At 42.6% G+C, this 18,738-nt stretch overlaps 1 protein-coding gene across 3 annotated transcripts in view; it reads left to right on the top strand.

Annotated features, from left to right (window-relative positions):
- The window catches only part of CDH13 (cadherin 13), a 983,248-nt gene that overhangs the window by 413,158 nt on the left and 551,352 nt on the right, over positions 1-18,738 (top strand). For all 3 annotated transcript variants that reach the window (XM_054579129.1, XM_054579128.1, XM_054579130.1), the window contains one exon: positions 7,981-8,097. In XM_054579129.1, the coding sequence (XP_054435104.1) occupies positions 7,981-8,097 (117 nt within the window). The remainder of the gene's footprint in view (positions 1-7,980; positions 8,098-18,738) is intronic.

Below are 18,738 nucleotides of genomic sequence, written 5' to 3'. Positions count from 1 at the left end.
ATAATTATAATCGCAGACTGACTTCCTCCACCCTATGAATTCACCAGCCTCATCTCCCCCCTGCCCCTCTTTTAAAATTAGCTCCATAACACCTGCTTTCATACTAATAACACCTGCTTTCACACGTGGAGATGGCATGTGGGACTGACAGACAATTTCCGCATCGCCCTATTTTATTTTCAGCACAGCTCCGTCCAGTAAACCTACAGCAAATGACTCAGCTCAACTGACATTTGGCCTCCAGAATACTGGGAAAATAGACAGCTGGAAATGAAGCAAGCTTAATATCTTGGCTCTCCAGTCTCCTGAATTTGCTGCTGAAAATTTGGTGTTTGTTAACTATTTCTTCCTTAAGTAGGCAAACTTCAGCCCCAGGAGGTAATAAAGCAAACTTTAAATCTCGCCTCAGGTACAGCCAAACAGGCTGAATGGAGCATTTGATCGCATACAAAATTTGAACTGAATGGCACAGAACCCTTCTAGCAGCTTTCAGCACCTGAGATTAGCTATAAGAATGGAATAAATTGGAGATTGATTTCTGCAGTTCCATTCATTGGCAGGAATTTGCAGACAATTAAGTTGTCGCCCTGCAGTATAAGTGGTAGCTGCTCCTTTTAACCAGCAGCGGATTGAGATTTGCTACTTCTCTCTGCCTACCTTAGGGTTGTGGTTCTTCAGTTACATTTCGGTACTCAGGGCTAAGGAGCTGTCAGACCTCATTGTAAATGTGGTTGCCAGCAACAGCCCTGGGGAGGTAAATAGCATCGTGCTTGGAGCAGAGGTACTGGGGTCACAGATGCCTCAGTTCCCATCTCTCCCTTAAGAGCTAAGTGACTTTGGATGAATCTTTTATATCTTTGAACCTCAGGAAAACATCCATGGTGGTTCTACCTGCCAATCGTTGGGTGGATTAAATGAGATACTATTACAATGTGCGTAGACGATGGTTGATACCTAATAACTACTCAGTAAATGACAGTATTTCTTATGGTAGACTTGAGTCCAAGATCAGGGTACCAAGTAAGTCTTAGGAGTGGGAAGATGAGAAAGGAATAGGCTATGTGACTTGGAACTGAAATCTGGAACACAAGCTTCAGACTCTTCAAAGGACATAATTCTCAGGATCCTTCAACTGGACATGGAATTCAACATCACGCCTTTGCATGAAACTAACAGAGGTTCCCGGCTGCCTGGCAGCACATCCAGCCTCGGTACCATGATCTACAAGACTGACCACAACTGGGCCAGGTTGGCTGCACTTCCAGTTTCTGCAATGCTTTTTCTGGTGAAAATATCTTCTCTTAGCTCATAATTTCACCCTAAAGTTGTGAAAGTAGGAGAGAAAACAAAGGCAGAGGGTCGTGATTTTTTATAAAGTTGCTTTTTTTCCCCTCTCATGTATTACCTGATGAAAAGACAGAAACGAGGAGGGTGGGGAGGAAGACAAACGAGTTCTCTGGTCCCATCTCATCTGTTTGAATTTGGCTCATAAATGCCTCCTGGCGGGTATGGCAAGACAGGTCCAGGCTGTTTTGTGGTTTGTGTCTAGTGTGAAGAAAGCAGGGCGATTCCTCCCAAATCTCACCGCTTTCTTGGGGCGGCTAGCTGGAAGGCTTCGAAGCCCCCAGCTGGACGTGGTGGGAGTGCGCAGTGGCTGCCAAGACCGGGGGGGGGGGGGGGCACGGCCTCAGCCGCAGGACGCCCGCCTGGCCCCAGCCTTTCCATCCGCCTTCTCTTCTGGGGCCCCTACTCAGAGAATCTCTATTCTGGGCACTTTGCCTTGATGGGTGTTGTAAATGGGTTCCATGTGAACAAACCTTGTGACTTAGAGATATATTTGAAGGAGGTTTATCGGAGCAGGAGGACTGGGGCGGGGGCGGGGGCGGGGGCGATCTTGGCAGCCATACCCTCACGGAAAGAAGGGCAGCAGGAGGGGCAGTAGAGGATGTTGGCTGAGGGGTAACTGACTGCAGTTACAACGGGGGCTCAGCCACTCGGGACAGCGGGGACTCTGGATGCTCCATGAGGATGGACCCATCTGGAGGCCGGGCCTTTACACCCCTTCGCAGCCACTGGATGTCAGCCGCATCCTTTTCTGCCTCTCGATCTTCACATCAGCTTGGAAATAGAGCCAGAGTTCGTAAAAATCCTATGGAAACAAAAGGTGGTTCTGTTTTATGAAATGCCCAGAGAAGGCAGACGTGTACCGGCAGAAAGCAGATTCATGGGCGCCAGCAGCTGGGGCTTCGAATGCAAAAGTGACTGCACGTGGGCATGAAGTTTCTTTCAGAGACAGTGCGAATCTTCTAAAATTAGTTTGTGGGGACAGTTGCACAATTCTGTAAGTTTCTCGATAATCACAGCAATACACACTTCAACGTGGGTGCATTTAGTGATATGAATTATACCTAAATATGCATTAAAATATTGTGGGAAGTAAAAAGGGTAGAGTGACTCAGGCAGGGAAAGTTGACCCTAACTCTTTTATTTCCCAAAAATCAAATGGTCAGATTTGCATTCTAGGAGGGAGCCTCAGTGCCTTGTGAAGACAGGGGTGGGGGAAGGAAGAAACCCAACAAATAAACACGCCCTCACTTTTGCCTCCCATCTATTCTCCACACGGCAACCAGCATGATATAAAAATGTTATTGTAAGTGGGCTCATGTCATTCCTCAGCCTAAACCACCCCCACCCCACCCCCGATTCACATCTCATGCCCAGTAGAAGCTAGAGTGCTCTTTGTGGTCGACACAGCTGGCCATCTGGGATCTGAATTCCCCTTCCAGGGCGCTGGCCTGTGTCCGCTTTGCTCCCAGTGCTCGGCCCCTGAGGTGCCTCCTACCTGAAGTGTCCGCAGACACTCCTCTGTGCACCTTCGGTCCCCTCCCTGTTTGTACTCCTGGACCATGCGTTACTCTTTCTGTGCTCATTGTCTTCTCCTCCTTCGAGACTGTGAACTCCCTGAGAGCTGGGGACTTGTGTCTGTTGAGCACTGTGCTACCCCAGATGCCTAGAAGCACTCCCAGCAGATAGTTTTTGAAGAAATGAATGAGTGAAAGAACATGAATCCTTTCCTTCTCCCACTTTCACATTTTTCATTCTCTCTGCCTTCCTCTTTCCCGTGGGCCCCGCCCTCACCCTCATGGTTGCAGGGGTCACCCCTGTATGTCTGAAGTGCTCCTTGGGGCTGTGTGATGAGACATCCCCCTCACCCCGGGTATCATGAACTTTGCTCTCCATGTGCTGCCAGTCTCTCCTGAGATTGAGAAACAGGGAGGAAAGCAAATGAAATTGTAATCCCAAATACACTATGACAGAAAGATGAAGGCTCCTGTTAGCTTGCAGGAGACAGGGATGTTTGTGTAAGGGTGACAACTCTCCTGTAATAAAAGCCAGCAGAGCGACCCTCCCTGAGAACACAGTTCTGTCCCCTTGACCTCTGCAAGATTGGATGAGGCTGCCGCAGGCCTCAGGCTGTTCTAGGTTCAAAGCCGCTGATGGGTCATTGCCCAGTGACCGCAGGGTATAGTAGGGTGGGTCCGAGGGAGGCGCGGGCCAGTTGCACACTCTCCTCTGTCTGTTCCTCATGTGTGCGGGTGCGCACGTGCACATTCACTTGTGCTGAGTGTTTGTGTTTGATGAGAGACAATTTTGACATCAGTGTGCATGCATCTAGTGAATCTGGACATCTTTAGGTGGCTGCATGTCTAGGTATACCCCTTTAAGATCTGGCCTTTGGCCACCCACAACTGAATCACTCACTCTTAAAGGGGACTGAGTGGCTTGTCTTCTATACCTCTGCTATTCTGGCATCGCTAGGACCCATCCTTCACTTTCTTGCTGTTCTTTGGGGAGCTCAGGCCACCTCCACGCACAAGTTCTCATTTCATTCTGATAACCAAAAGCACAGCAAGTGGTCCTCCTTTGCAGATGAGAGATTCCCCTTAAACCTCTCTCTGTCCTCCTCAAGGAAAGTGGATTTCGTTCTGCTTTCTCAGGCTGGCTGTGGGGCTGATCTACTCCCTCCCCACCTCCTCTGGGCATTCATCTCAGGCTGCGTCTTCTCTCAGCTACAGCTTCCTTCCTCTGACCCCTTCCTCCTCAAGCCCACCACCCTGCCTGGTCTCCCCTTTAACTAGCAAACTATTTCCAATTTTTTTCCTTTCCTTCTGTACCCAACTCCCCACTTCCCATTAGTTCCTCTGACATTCCCCCCGTACACAGTTGAAGCTGCTCTTCCCTAAATCGTCGATTGCCTGTTCATCATCAAGCCCAAAGCCCCGTCAGAGTATTTGCTTGTTGGAAAGGACATCTGCGCTGTGTAACACGGCCATGAACTCTTTCCTTCTTGAAATTCTCATCTGTTAGTCCTTCTGTAGTTTCTCTTTTTTGCCAACGAACTTTTCTGTGGCTTTTGCTGGCCTTTTAGAAACCCAATGAATGGTCAAGTTCCTCCCTGTTCCATCGTCACATAATCAAAGTGTCAGCTTTTCCATCACATCCAGCTCTCCTCTTATATATCAGTGACTGTGACATTTTTCCTGATTCACCCTCTGAAAACAAATCTTTATTATATACCCTGTAGAAGTCCCTGCTGGATATGCACTAGCCCCTCAAAGTCAACAAGTCTATACTATCTTGAATCTGTGCCCCAAACGTCTTTTTCCCCTCTTTGACAACTTTCTTGGTAATGACAATACCAGAAAGCAGTGAGTCCTAACGCAGCCTCAGCTTTGCTCTTACGTTCTGCTCTTTCCCACACCCTATTTCATCTCCATCTATAATTGGTCACCAATTTTTTTTTATCCCCACTGCTTCTGTCTTTTCTTTCCTTGAGGTTATGGCCACAGTCTGGTGCATTCAGAGGCTTCACACAAAGGGTTGACAGATAGAAACACGCAAACAGAGTTTAGGATAAACGTGGTTAAACACATGTGCTTAGATATGCATAGAGTATATGATTGTCGCCCAAATCAGATGTTATGGCTTCTAAATGGTCCCAGTTACATAGAAAGAAGCACATGGCTTCGGAGCACACAGAAAAACTCAGCAGCATAGATCCACTCAAAGGTGGATGCAACAGCAAATATGCAGGTACACATTGTCAACAAACTCATAGTTATAGATTTAGACATAAATCACAGACAAAGGCAGAAAGAGAGCCACAGAAATAGACACACAGTCAAAGACAAATATTTACTGCAGTTCCTGCCATTGTAAGGCAAAAGGTAAAAGCCAGGGGAGAAAGGGCGCCCTGGGCTCAGAGAGTCTCAAGCACGTGCAGGCGTCGCTATAGCCGTCACCGCACCCCCCACCCCCTGCATCCCTCCCGCCCAGAGTCTATTTCCCATTCTGAGACTCTGAGCCTCCTTTTTCTATTCTTAGACATGGTAGACCCAGGAGCTGACACAATTGTGCTTGTTGCCAAGCTTCTGGGATGCTGTGAGAGTCACAGAAGTGGCCTGGCAGCTTCAGGCTTGGCCAGCTGGTGCGCTGGGCACACCCCAGAAGTAGGGATGGGGACTCAGGGAGCTGACCACCCTGGGCTCTTGGGAGGGCAAAAGGCTTGCAAACACAAACAAGCTTTTTACTACAAACAGTGGAAATTTTGCTATTGATAATACAGCATGCTTTTCATTACTTTAGATACATTTACACATATATTGTCATAATGAACTAAAACCTATGTTTGCTCTGTTACAGAGCTGAATCACCAATCTTTTACATTTGCGTAGGGTTTTAAATCTTTCCTGAGTGCTTCCCCAGACAGTCTCTCATCTGAGCCTCAAGACTTTTTTTATTGTAAATAAGTTTCATATATTGCACATATTTTACATATTTTCTGTTCTTTTCTCATTCCCTAATAAACCAATAGAATCTTCATAGATGTTACGTGTCAGTGGTTTATGAATATAATCCACCCTGTGTTTTCATTGTCTTCTCATTGTCTGTTCCATACTCTCTCTCTGCTGGTTTTGGCTTGGTAGGCTTGGGCTATATACATTCTGTTGTTGTTAGTTGAGTTATTATTGTTATTTGTTTTAACCCTTCTTATTCTTTCTTCTCACTGTCTTTTCTAGTCATACACCCTAGTTCTCTGTCTTTGCTTGAATATTGATACTTTGGTCCTTCTAGAGACCAAACAATGTTTTATTTGGACTCACTGGGATTTCAAATAGTATTTTTCAATGCTCAATATAGTTTATATAAAATTGGTATCCAGTATGGCATTCTATATTTTCCTACACATTTTATTTTATGTATTCTCTCTGCTGGCTAGGTGAGCTGGAGCAAGTAACATAACCACTGGGAACTTGATATCCCTCATTGGTTGAGGAAGGCTTAGATTTACTTGGGAAGTTTATTGCAGATATGTGGAAAGTAACTAGCACATTGCCCAACACAACTTTATAAATTGTGGCTATAATAGTAGTGAGTGCTGATGATGGTGGCAGCAAGTCAAATGATGATACTGTAGTTAGAACATGATCTTCACAATCATCTTATTCAAAAGTGCATAAAAGTATCTCCATCTCTTACTTTTATGGGCCCAGTTTAACCTTGTCCTATGGCGGGACATTTAGGTCGTCTGCCATTTTTGCCCTTTATAAGTAATGTCTCATTAAACATCTTTCTGTGTACAGTTTTATTCTTCTTTTGAATTTAATACTATTTGTGTTTATTCCTAGGAGTGAAATTACAGAGTGAAGGGACATGTGCATTTGTAAGGTTCTCAATAGATAAATATCACCCAATGACTTTCTACCGCTGTACCATCACTTTATACTCCCAGCAAAATCAAGAGGAAGATTATTTATAGGGGTTTCCATAGGCTTTCCTTATCTTGTTTTCTGTTTGACGTATGTAGATTTTCTTTTAAAACTATAATACTTGTATGTATAGATGCATATGTTTCCATATTTGTATACATGTATATATATGTGATATATGTGTGTGCATACACTTACTTTTATGGGACATGTTTGTCAGTGATGATATTTAAATATTTGCCACATGATTTTGATAGGAACCAGTTGTAAAAGTTTGAGGTGCTTACTTTTGATGATACATAAGATAATTTTAGTATGTGGCAGTAAATAAGATTAGTTTATATGTTGAAAATGATACTCTATTTTCAGTTCTTTTTCAGTCCTCTGATCAGATCAAGGAGAAAGTCTCAGTTTGGTGCTAACAGCACATTAGCACCCCTCTAGCCCTTTCTTATCTCCTTTTTCGAAAGCGGCACTTTTTTTTCTGGAGTTTCTAGCTCAAATTTAATACCATCATTTGGTCTCCAGTAATTTTTATATTTTCCTACATTTCATAAACATCAATACTGGCCCTTTATTTTAAATACTGTTATAAAGGGGCTCTTGCACACATTTATTTAGTTAAAATAGATAGGGCAGACATCCTGACAGTGAGGTCCCCGTGTCTGAAGGCTGGGACGCCCTGAGTGGGGGGTGCATTAGAACAGTTCTCCTTCTGATAATAATACCAAACGATCCTTGAGAAAACATCAACAACAAATCTCCATAATGCCTGACAGTTTGGAACGTTGTGATTGCTCCTCCATCCCTGTTCATTTGGGAGTGTGAGGACCTTGCAGTTCGCCCCACGGAGAGCCGCTTTTACACCCAGTGAGCACTGTGGGTTCATGGCCAGGTGAGCAATCCCCTCAGCTGGCAGATAAAGAGCAGAGCGGGAATACATGGTACTAAAAGATGTATAAATCAAGACTGACAGTGTGAATAGAATGATTCAGAAAATGGGATTAAATAGCTTAATGATAGTCATTGTGAATCACAATGTCAGCTTTAGTATAATTCTAAGGATGTACTTGCTAACGCTAATGAGGTTTGATAGAATAAAATTAACAATGTCCAAACAGCCGTATGCCTTCACAACAAAGCAGCCATATCTCACAGCGCAGATGTATCCTCTCCGTGGGGTCAATTGATTATGTTTTTTCTCTTTTAGGATATATTTAAATTTGCAAGAACTTCTCCTGTCCCAAGACAAAAGAGGTCCATTGTGGTGTCTCCCATTTTGATTCCAGAGAATCAGAGACAACCTTTCCCAAGAGACGTTGGCAAGGTAAGTCAGACAAAAGACAAATGACAAAAGCATGTTTTTTATTAAGAGATGAGCATACATGAGACAAGATGGCTGTCTTGGTGGCCAGCTGGAATTGGCCTCAATTCCTCTATGATAGGAGGACAAGGTCTTTTGCCAAAAAAAAAAAAAAAAAGTCAAAAATTTATTGAACAACAATAAAAAAGGAATTTCAAAAAAAAATTAATTAATGGTTTTGAATATTATGATGTGGAGATCTACATGGTAGGCAATGATACTGAAGTTGTGTCAGAAAGATGTCATTGGTTAAGAAAGAGACTCATTGCTTTTTATAGATAACGTCAAGGCAACTGCCCAGATAAGCTCCCTTACTGTAGTGGTGCAATGATACGCGGTCTTTTAATTTAGATCCTAGTTTTCAAATGTGTTATTCCAGGAGCAGCATTGGGTCAGCATTCAAAAAACTCAGATCAAAGGAATCAGATCAAAGAAACAAAATCATACTAACCAGATCCAGAAAACACTTTTGCATAAATCAAAACAAGACAAAAGTCACTGTTAAATCAACAGAAACACTGCCGCTGCCTAGTCAACACATGCTCTCCCTATAGAAGAGTCAACGTGGAAAATCAAATTTTAACCAGTTTTTATTTTTTAATGAACTTGAAATTTGAGTAGTGCTTGGTTGAATGAATGATCTCATGACTGGGGCTATTGGGCTGTTTTATTCATTCATTAAATAAATAAGGAGCACCTGTTACATGAGGACCCCAGCATTTGGACTGGGTACATATAGGTGTGAACGAGCATGCAAGCCCTTATCGTGATAGAGCTTGTACTCTAGTGAGGAGACAGATATTCCAATGACTAAATATATAAACAAAAAAACTGCAGAAGATAACAAATTCTGTGAAAAACAGAAGCGAGGTGATGTGGAAAAGAGTAAATGGCAGGACCAGGGAGTAGAGGGAGGAAGGAATCTTTACACAGATGGCTGGGAGGGCTGGTCGGAGTTACTGACATTTGAGTGGAGATTGGAAGGATGAGACAGAGACAGCCATGGGAATATCTGGGTAAACAGTATTCTTGGCTGGGAGAAAAGGCCTGGAGATGGGAAAGAATGGGGTATATTTTAGGAGCAGAATGTCCGGTTGTCTACAATGCAGGAAGCAAAAAAGAGAGTGGTAAGAATTGAAGTCCTGGGGGCCTTAGTGAGGGGTGGTGTTTCATTGTGCATGCAGCAAGAAGCCCCGGAAGGTCTTCTCAGTGTGGGTGCATGCGTACATGCGTGTGTGTGTGTGTGTGTGTGTGTGTGTGTGTTGAAAGATCCTTCTGGCTGACCTGTAGGGAATGATTGATGGGAGCAGAGTTGAGTGGGAGGGAAGAGTGGGAACAGATAGGCTAAGAAGGAGGTTTACAGTGATCTGGAGGTTGAGGGTGACTTGGACCATTAGAAATCAACCCTACTTCTATCAGAAATTAGAAACCTTGTTTATCCAATGTCCTTGTAATCACTGTATCTATAATTTTAAACTACCACTGTGCCAAATGTCTTTCTTTAAGCAAAACCTTGCCGGGGTGCAGGATAGGATGTAAAGGGAAGCAGAGCTGTTCCAAGCAGAGAGGGGAGGGGCCGATGAGCCCCGCCCCTTCGGAGAGCCCTAGCCACTTTGCTGGCTTCATGTAATTTTCCCTGAAACCAACAATGGCAATTGCCAAGGGACCCACGTCCTCAAGTCTGCAAGGCTCTGCCCACAGTTTCAAAGACACAAGTTGTGTCCCGGTTCTTTAAACCTGGTGTTCTCAGCCCTCACTGTGCCTCAGAGTCACTGGGGCAGTTAAAATGCAGATGCCAGTCTCCACCCTCAGAGGTTGAATCAGTTGGCCAGGGGCTGAGGACCAAGCATCTGTACTTTTAAAAGACCTCACATAACTTCTGATGTACAGCCAAAGCTGATCTAAACCAGTCCTCGTTCAAGAGTATGAACCAGCAGCATCAGCATCACCTGGTCACTTACTCGAAATGCATATTCTTGGTCCAACCCCAGACCCCCTGAGCCAGAAACTCTTGGAATAAGACCAGGAACCTGTTTGGGCATAACTTTCAGGTGATTCTGGTGCACATCAAGACTACAGAGGACTGATCGAAAATATGTTCTCCTTTCCTGTCTACCATTAATATATAATAATTTCAGTACTGAAGTTTTGATTCCATTAATTAGGTTATGACAAAGGTGATCATACATCTCAGCTGCCTGGAAAATTGGTTGTCCTGGCATAAGTATTATTAGCACCGCATTTTCTCTTAAACATGTCCATGCCTGGACGTTAAATTATGTGATCATCCTAAAGCTTCCTTCTGTCACACAGGTTCATCCCCCTAAGTATATTTAGATAGTTTTCATAAGCCTCTTTCCTTGAGGTATACAATGGGTCAATAAGTGTACAGCTAACTAGAGAAATTCTTCTGCATTGTTTCTTAACAAAATTTTGTTTCCAAGCTGAGGAATCATCTCTCCTCTGTGCTTTATGTACTGCCCACATGGGCTCTCAACCTGGATTCTCTACTAAGCAACTGTTTTCCTAAATGTGATAGTCTACTAACATTGTAATGTGTGAAAGCCTCCCAAAACTCCAGATGGTTTTTGCAGAATAACTGCACTGCCTTCCAAAAAGTACTCATTTTTCCATGCTCTTTATGCCTTTGAAGGAACTTACTTTTCTTTTTGTGCTTTCTTGCTTTTATTCATTCATCTTATTCTTTTCTTTATCTCTTTCATCATCATCCACTCCACCAGTAGCTGACAAGCACTGCTCTGCCAAGCTATGAGAGCTTATAGGTTATCTTCAGTGAGTGCTGGGGAGGCGGGGAGAAGGGAAAGGGGGCCAAAGAGGGAAGGCTCAGGCCTCTGAGTATCATCCCCAACCACCCTAACTGCCTGAGCGAGGGCAGCTCTAAGTCAGTGTAGCACTCCATTTGAAGAGATTCTGTGGTTATAAAAGTAAAGACACTTGTCTTACTTTGAGTTTGCTGAGACAAGAATTCAAATGCAGGTATGTTATTTAGTTCATAAAGAGAATGCTGGTAAGGGAGTGATGAAGAGAGAAGGGAAGGGAAGCAGCCACTTGGGAAACCTGTTTATCAAGACAGCTACCACTCTGAGAGACTGGATTGTAATCCCATAGGGAAACAGTAGAAAACAGTATAGAGCACACCATCAGGGCTATCCTCTCCACAGGGAAGGGAGCTGGGATATTTTCACGCCAACCCCACCGGTTGTGGGTTGAGGGTTAGTCCTACACGCATGGATTTGTCAGTCCATTCGGCCTGCCCTGAGCTCTGTGCACAGGCACAGCAGCCTCTGAGGCTTGCGGGAGAGCCTTCAGGCAACAAGGCTATGGCGGCTAGAAGCCGGTGGTGTGCTCTGAAAAGGTGAGGTCTGTGGGACAGGAGAGTGCGCTTCTGCTCCATCACTAAAGTCAATATAAATACTTTTTTTTTTTTTTTTTTGCAGGCTAGGTTTTCTCTTTGTCTTATCCTCTGCTCCCACCTCCTTTCCTGAACTACCTTTATTGTGTCTCATGCCTTTGAAGCCAACTGTATTTGCCTCTCTCCATCAATAAGTACTTGCTGCATCCCAGGAGGGAACATCCCTGAAATTCAACTCAATTCATGTCAACAAGCATACATTCAACGACTGCTATTTACAAGGCAATGTGCTAGAGGCTGGGGATTTAATAACAAAGGGAAACAGACAAAGTGCCTGATCTCATAAGATTACAGAGTGGAGAAAAATCATCACAAATTCTTTATTTGTCCAGTACTGTAAATCATAAGCATTTTTCATCTATTATGTTTAATTCTCATAATAGCAGCCCCATGGGGATTATCTTCCAATGTGCCAAATGAGAATAATGAGACTCAGAGGACCTGTCCCAAGTCACACAGTCCCGAAACAGCAGAGACAAGCTTTGTGACAACTCTTTGAGATTTCAGTCTGTGTCCTTAACCAATATGCTCAGGGCTGCTAAGTGTAGTCTGAGAATTCTCTTCCATGGAATGAAATATCCTTGCTGACAATTTTTCTCCTTAAAACAGCATTAAGATCGAATGTAATTCTTCGAAGCACACCAAAAAATAACTTGGACTGCGGGATGACGGGTTAATGAAGAGGTGTATGATAAAACAAGAATAGCAGTTGGGGATGGTACAGTCTAGGTGATGGGAGAATGGTGGAGCACCATAAACTTCTATTTTTTATTTTCCTCCGCATTTAGGAATTTCATAATACAATGCTGGACAAATTAAGTTTAGCAAAATATAAAATTATCATAAACAACACAAAAGTTGGCATCATGGCACAAAAGTACTTTTTTTTTGTTAAGTATCTGTTTCTCTCTTTTTTATTTTTTTGTCATATTTTATCGCAACCTGAATTCCTTTCAAGAAAGGAGGCCTTTAACTAAAGGGTAAAGACATCAAGCAAGGTGCTGTAGGAAATGAGCCCTCTGTGGGGTGTTCTCCCAGTTAAGGGTTGTGCCATATAGAATTGTATATTCACAGAGAGGCATGCAGACTGCTCTAGGGATTAGACATAGTTTTGACTGTTGCATAATTCATGTAACTGCCAAATAAATTGGTTGATAAGAAGCTAAATTACTAGAATTTGGGGAGTGCTTTTCCATTATATCTCTGAATGTTTGTGAAAAGAGGACAAAACTCCCAGCCGTGAACACACCCTCAAACCTGTGATTTCCTCCCTGTTTTTGAATTCCAGACAGCAGGGTAGATCTGTCCAGGAGTGTGTGCCTCGTAACAAGTGCGTACTTCCCAGCACATGCTGTCTTATTCCCCCTTCAAAGTGTGACTATTTCAAAATTTGGGCCATAAATAATTTCTCAGTTTTACCAACTTTCGCTGATAAATATTTGATTGCATCTTTAGAGAATTTTGAGTTCTTGGACCCAATTGATTGAGAGCAGGGGACTTTAAATCTGTAAGAAAGCAAAGAAGTCTTGGGAGACGTATTTTATTCTGTTTTATATTAAGTTTGAAAGACAAGTCATTTATGAAATGCTTATTAGAGATTCTACTTTCATCACAAACCCTTTTCATCAAAACCAATGAAAGTATATTTTACTGAAAATCCTTTTTTTATATCCCCCATAAATTGGTAGAATGGGCTTTTAGAAGGACTTCTTTAACCCAGAATAGAAGAAATATGTAATTGGACCATGTGCTCTTCGTAAAGAATCAACATAGATCCAGAATCAACATTAAACCAAACCATGAAAACCACTGAACCAGGACTCGGCTTTGACTGTGTCATGAATGTCAGCCAGACATTCAGACATGAAGGCGATTTATGGCAGTTGCTAAATGTCCCTCAGAGTTCTGCATATATGTTTATTGGGGGCCTCCCCACACCCAGGTATTGTGTACCTCTCATTTATGCCCACTTATGCAAATAGGTGCTAAGGAGTCTAAAGGTGTTAGAATTACACTTATTTTATTCTATGTACTAGTCATTTGCATCACTTTGAGAACCCCTAGGTGCCAAGCCCAGAGGCTGGACCAGAGATCTCATACTGATCCCCAGCACCATTCAAACCTCACCCTCCTACAGAAATGGCCCAGCTTCCCGAGCTCCATCCTATTATCCTATCTTCTGACTTGTTTTATGGAATCACCGTCAGCCCTCTACCTCTTTTAAAACCCATGGATTTACAGCTCTTATCCAAATCTAACAACATGTCTCCTCTCAGAAATTAAACTTCCCCTTTTTAAAACAACTAGTAGTTTTATTAAATAACTAAAACTTACCATTGGCTAGTGTATAGGAGAAAAATTCACATATAGGGGATCTAAGGTGTCCAGAAGCTCAAAACTCAAAAATTCATGGTGAAATGAACAGCAGAATTGGTTTCTAGATCCAGCAACCCCACCGGCACACATGTCCTTCTTACTCCCCTGATTCTGAACTGTTCCCTCTTCTCTGACACTCCCTGCTCCTCCTCGTCCCACAGGGGCTTCCCTGTTGGCATTCGAAGGCTGCACTGTCCCATGGGGCATTTATGCCACTGCAGAAAGTTCTACGTCTACACTGCCCAATACGGCAGCCACTAACTACATGTGGCTATTGGACATTTGCAATGTGGGTGCGATTGAGAAAGTAATTTAAATTTTAACCTAAAAATACTACTTGATCCAATTATTGGGACAACTTGGCATACAAATCTACCTTTTGACTGTAAATTTTAATCTAAATACAGATCAAGTATTTTTGCTGAAAATATATCCAAATTGAGGTGTAAGTGTGATTAACATACACACAGGATTTCAAAACCTTAGTGAACACTCACAGAAATATAGAACATACCTTTTTTTATTGTTTATACTATTACAGTTGTGCCAGTATTTCCCCCTTGGCCTCCCTTCCCCCAGCCTGCCCCCACTTCCCTAGTCATTCCCCTCTCCATTGTCTATGTCCTTTCTTTGACTAATAATTCTTACATTGCTGTCATGTTGAAATAAAAATACTTTGTGTTGGTATGATTAACATTAATCTCACATATTTCTTTTTCCTTTTTTGAATGTGGCTACCAGAAAATTAAAAATTATATACGTTGCATTATATTTCTATTGGCAGTGCTGGGCTAAAGCTTATTTTTGATAGTCTCCACTATGGAATTTTTGTTTGATCTCCTTTATACATGTTCATATTTCTTTGATGACACAACACACAGTGAGTAGCAACTTAGTGTCTTTTATATTTTTCTTATCTTCTCATTAACTATAATTTATCAAGTATAGTGATTGAGTATGGTGCCTAGCACACAGTAGGGACTCAAATATTCTTTGGCTTGAAATCTAGCCAGGTCTATGGTTGGCTGGATAAGGCATTTACTGGTTACTTGTTAATTAAAGTGATCATAGCCTGGTTTGTTTTTAAAATGAAATTAACAGACCATTATATAGTCAGTCTGGATATTTCCTATAAATTTTAATTTTTCACAGTGGCAGTGGGGCTACAAGATAAATTGCTTGTCAGTCAACCATTATGTAAGGTTATAGAAGCATCCTTAGCAGATAGTGATAAATTTGATGTTGATGGATTATGTGTGCGTGTGTGTGTGTGTGTGTGTGCAGAAAGAGGCAGAGAGAGAGAGAGAGAGTGAGCCTATATTTTGGGATTTGCTCATTCATACAATGATATTTAAAATACGCTTAAATTAAAAAATCAAAAATTGTATCTTTATTCACAACTGAACAGAGTGAATCCTAACTTACTTTGACTAAGTCTAATAAAAGCTTATATTCATCATTAGCAAGTATTGCCCTCTTTTCCACAAAGTTTAATTAAGGATAAAATATAATTGAGTTGTTTTGGTTTTTTACCAAATACATATAAATGCAAAAATGACCTCAATGTTATACATCTAACAAATAAAGGCATCTGAGCCTATGGAGGAAGCGATATTTTTAGCCCTGAGTTTATCACCCTTTCAGTTCTCAATCTGAAAGTTTCCCAAGGCTTTATTATTATGTGCATTTGGCCCCAAACTGAATTTATGTTTAATTATTTTTGAACATTAAAGGATCTGGCACTTCAGCTTGAATTAGCACCCTAGAAGTAGGAGAGTTGAGAAATTTCCAAATTCAACTAAAACCTTCAACATCTAATGAGTGTCAGGATCTTTGCTAAGAATGGCTATCCTTGTTGTTCCATTCAGTTCTTACAACAGCTCTATAAAGTACTATCCCCATTTCTCAGATGGAGGAGCTGAAATGGAGAGAAATTAAGTAACTTGTCCAAGAGAGTGGCCATGCTGATATGAAACCTAAAACTCTTCAATTCCAAATCAATGATTTCTACCAGAACATAATGTGAATGTGTAATTTCCATGGGTCTTTGCCATTGCATAATGTGCTCATGTGAATTGTCATTTGTCTAGTACACACTCAGAAACCAATATTATATCCCATTGTGCTATTGAGAAAGCCAAGGCTAGAGCACCATGCGAGACGGTCTACTTGTGATACAAATTGAGTTGTTAATATAAATTGAGTTTCTTCTGCTTTGCTGCTACCATATACCACGGCTCCAAGTGGATTTCAAAATAGCACATAGCGTGGGTTAAGGAATAGGCTTCATTGGAAAAAAGGGATACATGTAAGCCAGGGGTGAGCTAAAAATGAGAAGCAGCACTCCCCAAGCCCCATCATCCTGCAAACAGTGTGCCAGGGCCAGGACGGACAGCGGAACACACGGTACAGGTTTGCCACGACAGGCGCTCTGCTCCCATGCTGCTTCCTTCTTAGTTGGCCCGATCAAATACAACCTTGTCGGTGGATGGATAACCAAACGCCTGGAGTGTCTGGCAGCCTAAGTGCAGGTACCCAGATTTGTAGGAGTTGTCTGATATTCTAGATACTCAAAGCAGATGCCTTGGGCAGGAGTACACTGGGCAACTAGCTCTTCGGGACAAGGAGAGCCCTGATTTGTAGTGTTTGCCACTTTCTTTAGTATGAATACTCCCACAGTGAGCAATGTCAAGCTACTGATTTGCAAAATTATTGGATATTTAACAATTGTCAGTAGGACCTGCCTCCAGCATACCACTCTCTTTGGGGCCCATGGAATGTGATGCTGGATGGGATCAGGATGCATTGGCCCCATGGGAAGCTATGCTTCAGGGGATCCTCCAGCACGGAGAAGTGGCTTACCCATTCACCCATTTCCTTTGGGTTTCAGCTAGTTTCTTGTCCAGGGTGAGCCTCAGGGATCTTTTTTGACAACTCTGCTCCTTGCATTACATTAAGGAACTTGTTACACAGCCAAATGCAAACTAGAAGCAGACTGTGCACCTTTGCTCTTTCAGCTCTGCCACACCTGTCCTCTGCACAAATGTCCCTTGAGCAGCCATCACTATGGAGCATGCCTGCGCCTTTCCCGAGGGTGCACTCACTCTCTCTCTGTCTCTCTGTAGCACACCTAAATCTCTCTTTCCTCTTTTATCTCTCAAGGTGTATATCTCTCTCTCTCTCTCCCCCGCCCCGAAGCTCCAAGGACCCTTCTTTTGCTGTAACTTGTTCCCTGAGCCCATTTCTTCCATGGCTCACTTCTTCCACCTCTGTGACTTTCTAAATAAGCTCTCTCTTATAACTTGAGTCTTGGCTCTGGATTCCTCTCTTAACTGGAACTCAAGAACTGGGCTTGTTGAACCGAGGTTTATACGAGGTGCCGTTTTTACGCCACTAACAAAAGGATGCTTATGGAATGAGACAACTAGCATAGGAAAAAGCGGGCTGCCTGCTAGGAAGGTCGGCATGCAGGACATGAGCCTGGCTTCACAACTGTCATATTCAAAATTGGAATGGAATGAATCATTTCCTGCTTCTTGTCAAGTCACCCATTTGTGCTACCCAAATATGTGTAACGGGAAGGAGAGAAGCACTTGACTGGAGGAAAATCTCATGAAGTTAACATTTGTAGTGCAACCCAACTAAATGTCCATTGGATTTCAGGTTCAAATGGTGTCAGGCTGCTTGCTGCTGATGCATGACCTCCCAAATTTCTACTAAAATATCAATGGAGCCACAGAAAAAGACAAAAATACACATCATCTCCAGAAAGTAAAACTTGGAAAGGACCAGTTGCCGGTGAATGAGAACATTGACTAAATATAAGCCCAAAGGAGTGCAGTAGAAGACAAATAGTGTTAGTCTAACAATGTTAACTCCCAGGAAACTGAGAAAACCTTTCCCCCTGGAAAAAGATATGAAAATATTTTATTCCTTCTAGGCTCTCAGTCTGTGAATCAATGTTAGAGTTTATAATCACCCCTTTAGCGCATGTGTGTGTGCGTATGATTATTTTGTAGCAGGCATAATACTGAAATGATGGCCCTTTGCACCTCTTTCTATCACCTTTCAGAAATGTTAACCTCAGAAAATGAGAGAGCCAAAAACAGGAGAAGGTGGGCCATGTGCCGCATTGGGCTTTCACATGAGATTTGATTTGAACAAGTTGTCTTCCCCACATTTCCATCGCTGCTGCTACTGAATAATCATGGACTTGGCAAGTGGGGAAAGTGGCTAATCCTATTATAAGCATTAGATATTTCCAACTGGATTAGTAAAACAGGATAAAAAAAATAAAACCTTGAGTCAGTTTCCTGAGGCTGACAAATTCAGTAACAATTGTCCCAATTCTACCTGAAAAACAGTGAAGGAAGGGATAAAATTCCCTGTGAAGTGTGGAGAAATGAGGTTCACCTGACCAACACTTATTTGATGCACATGTTTGCACATTGAGTCAAGGCCGGAGGTCATGTCTTAGTTTAACAAATAGACCACGTGTTGATAAGCAGAAAAAAGCTTTCTTCAGCAAATGAGGAAAGCCACTGTGCTTCATCCAATACATTTTTTGTTGGTGTCTCTGCTGACAACCTTGGTTAAAGAGAGTCACACGGAACAAAAGTGAAAGCAGGAAAGGCCAACTTTGGTGTAATTAAGAGATATCACTGCTCATTTTTCTCAGCAAGGAGGCTACAGCCGACTCAGTTGATAAAGGCTGTGAAGGTGTAGGGCCCAGGGCACTGTGAGGAATGGATCGGCCCTTTTGTGGTCAGATTTTTAGTCCTAGCTTTGAAGAGGAT

The sequence above is a fragment of the Pteronotus mesoamericanus genome, unplaced genomic scaffold, assembly GCF_021234165.1.
Source record: "Pteronotus mesoamericanus isolate MK-2021 breed Mesoamerican mustached bat unplaced genomic scaffold, CSHL_Meso_final contig_52, whole genome shotgun sequence".
NCBI classification, from domain to species: domain Eukaryota; kingdom Metazoa; phylum Chordata; class Mammalia; order Chiroptera; family Mormoopidae; genus Pteronotus; species Pteronotus mesoamericanus.
This window is presented reverse-complemented; position numbering and strand designations above follow the sequence as displayed.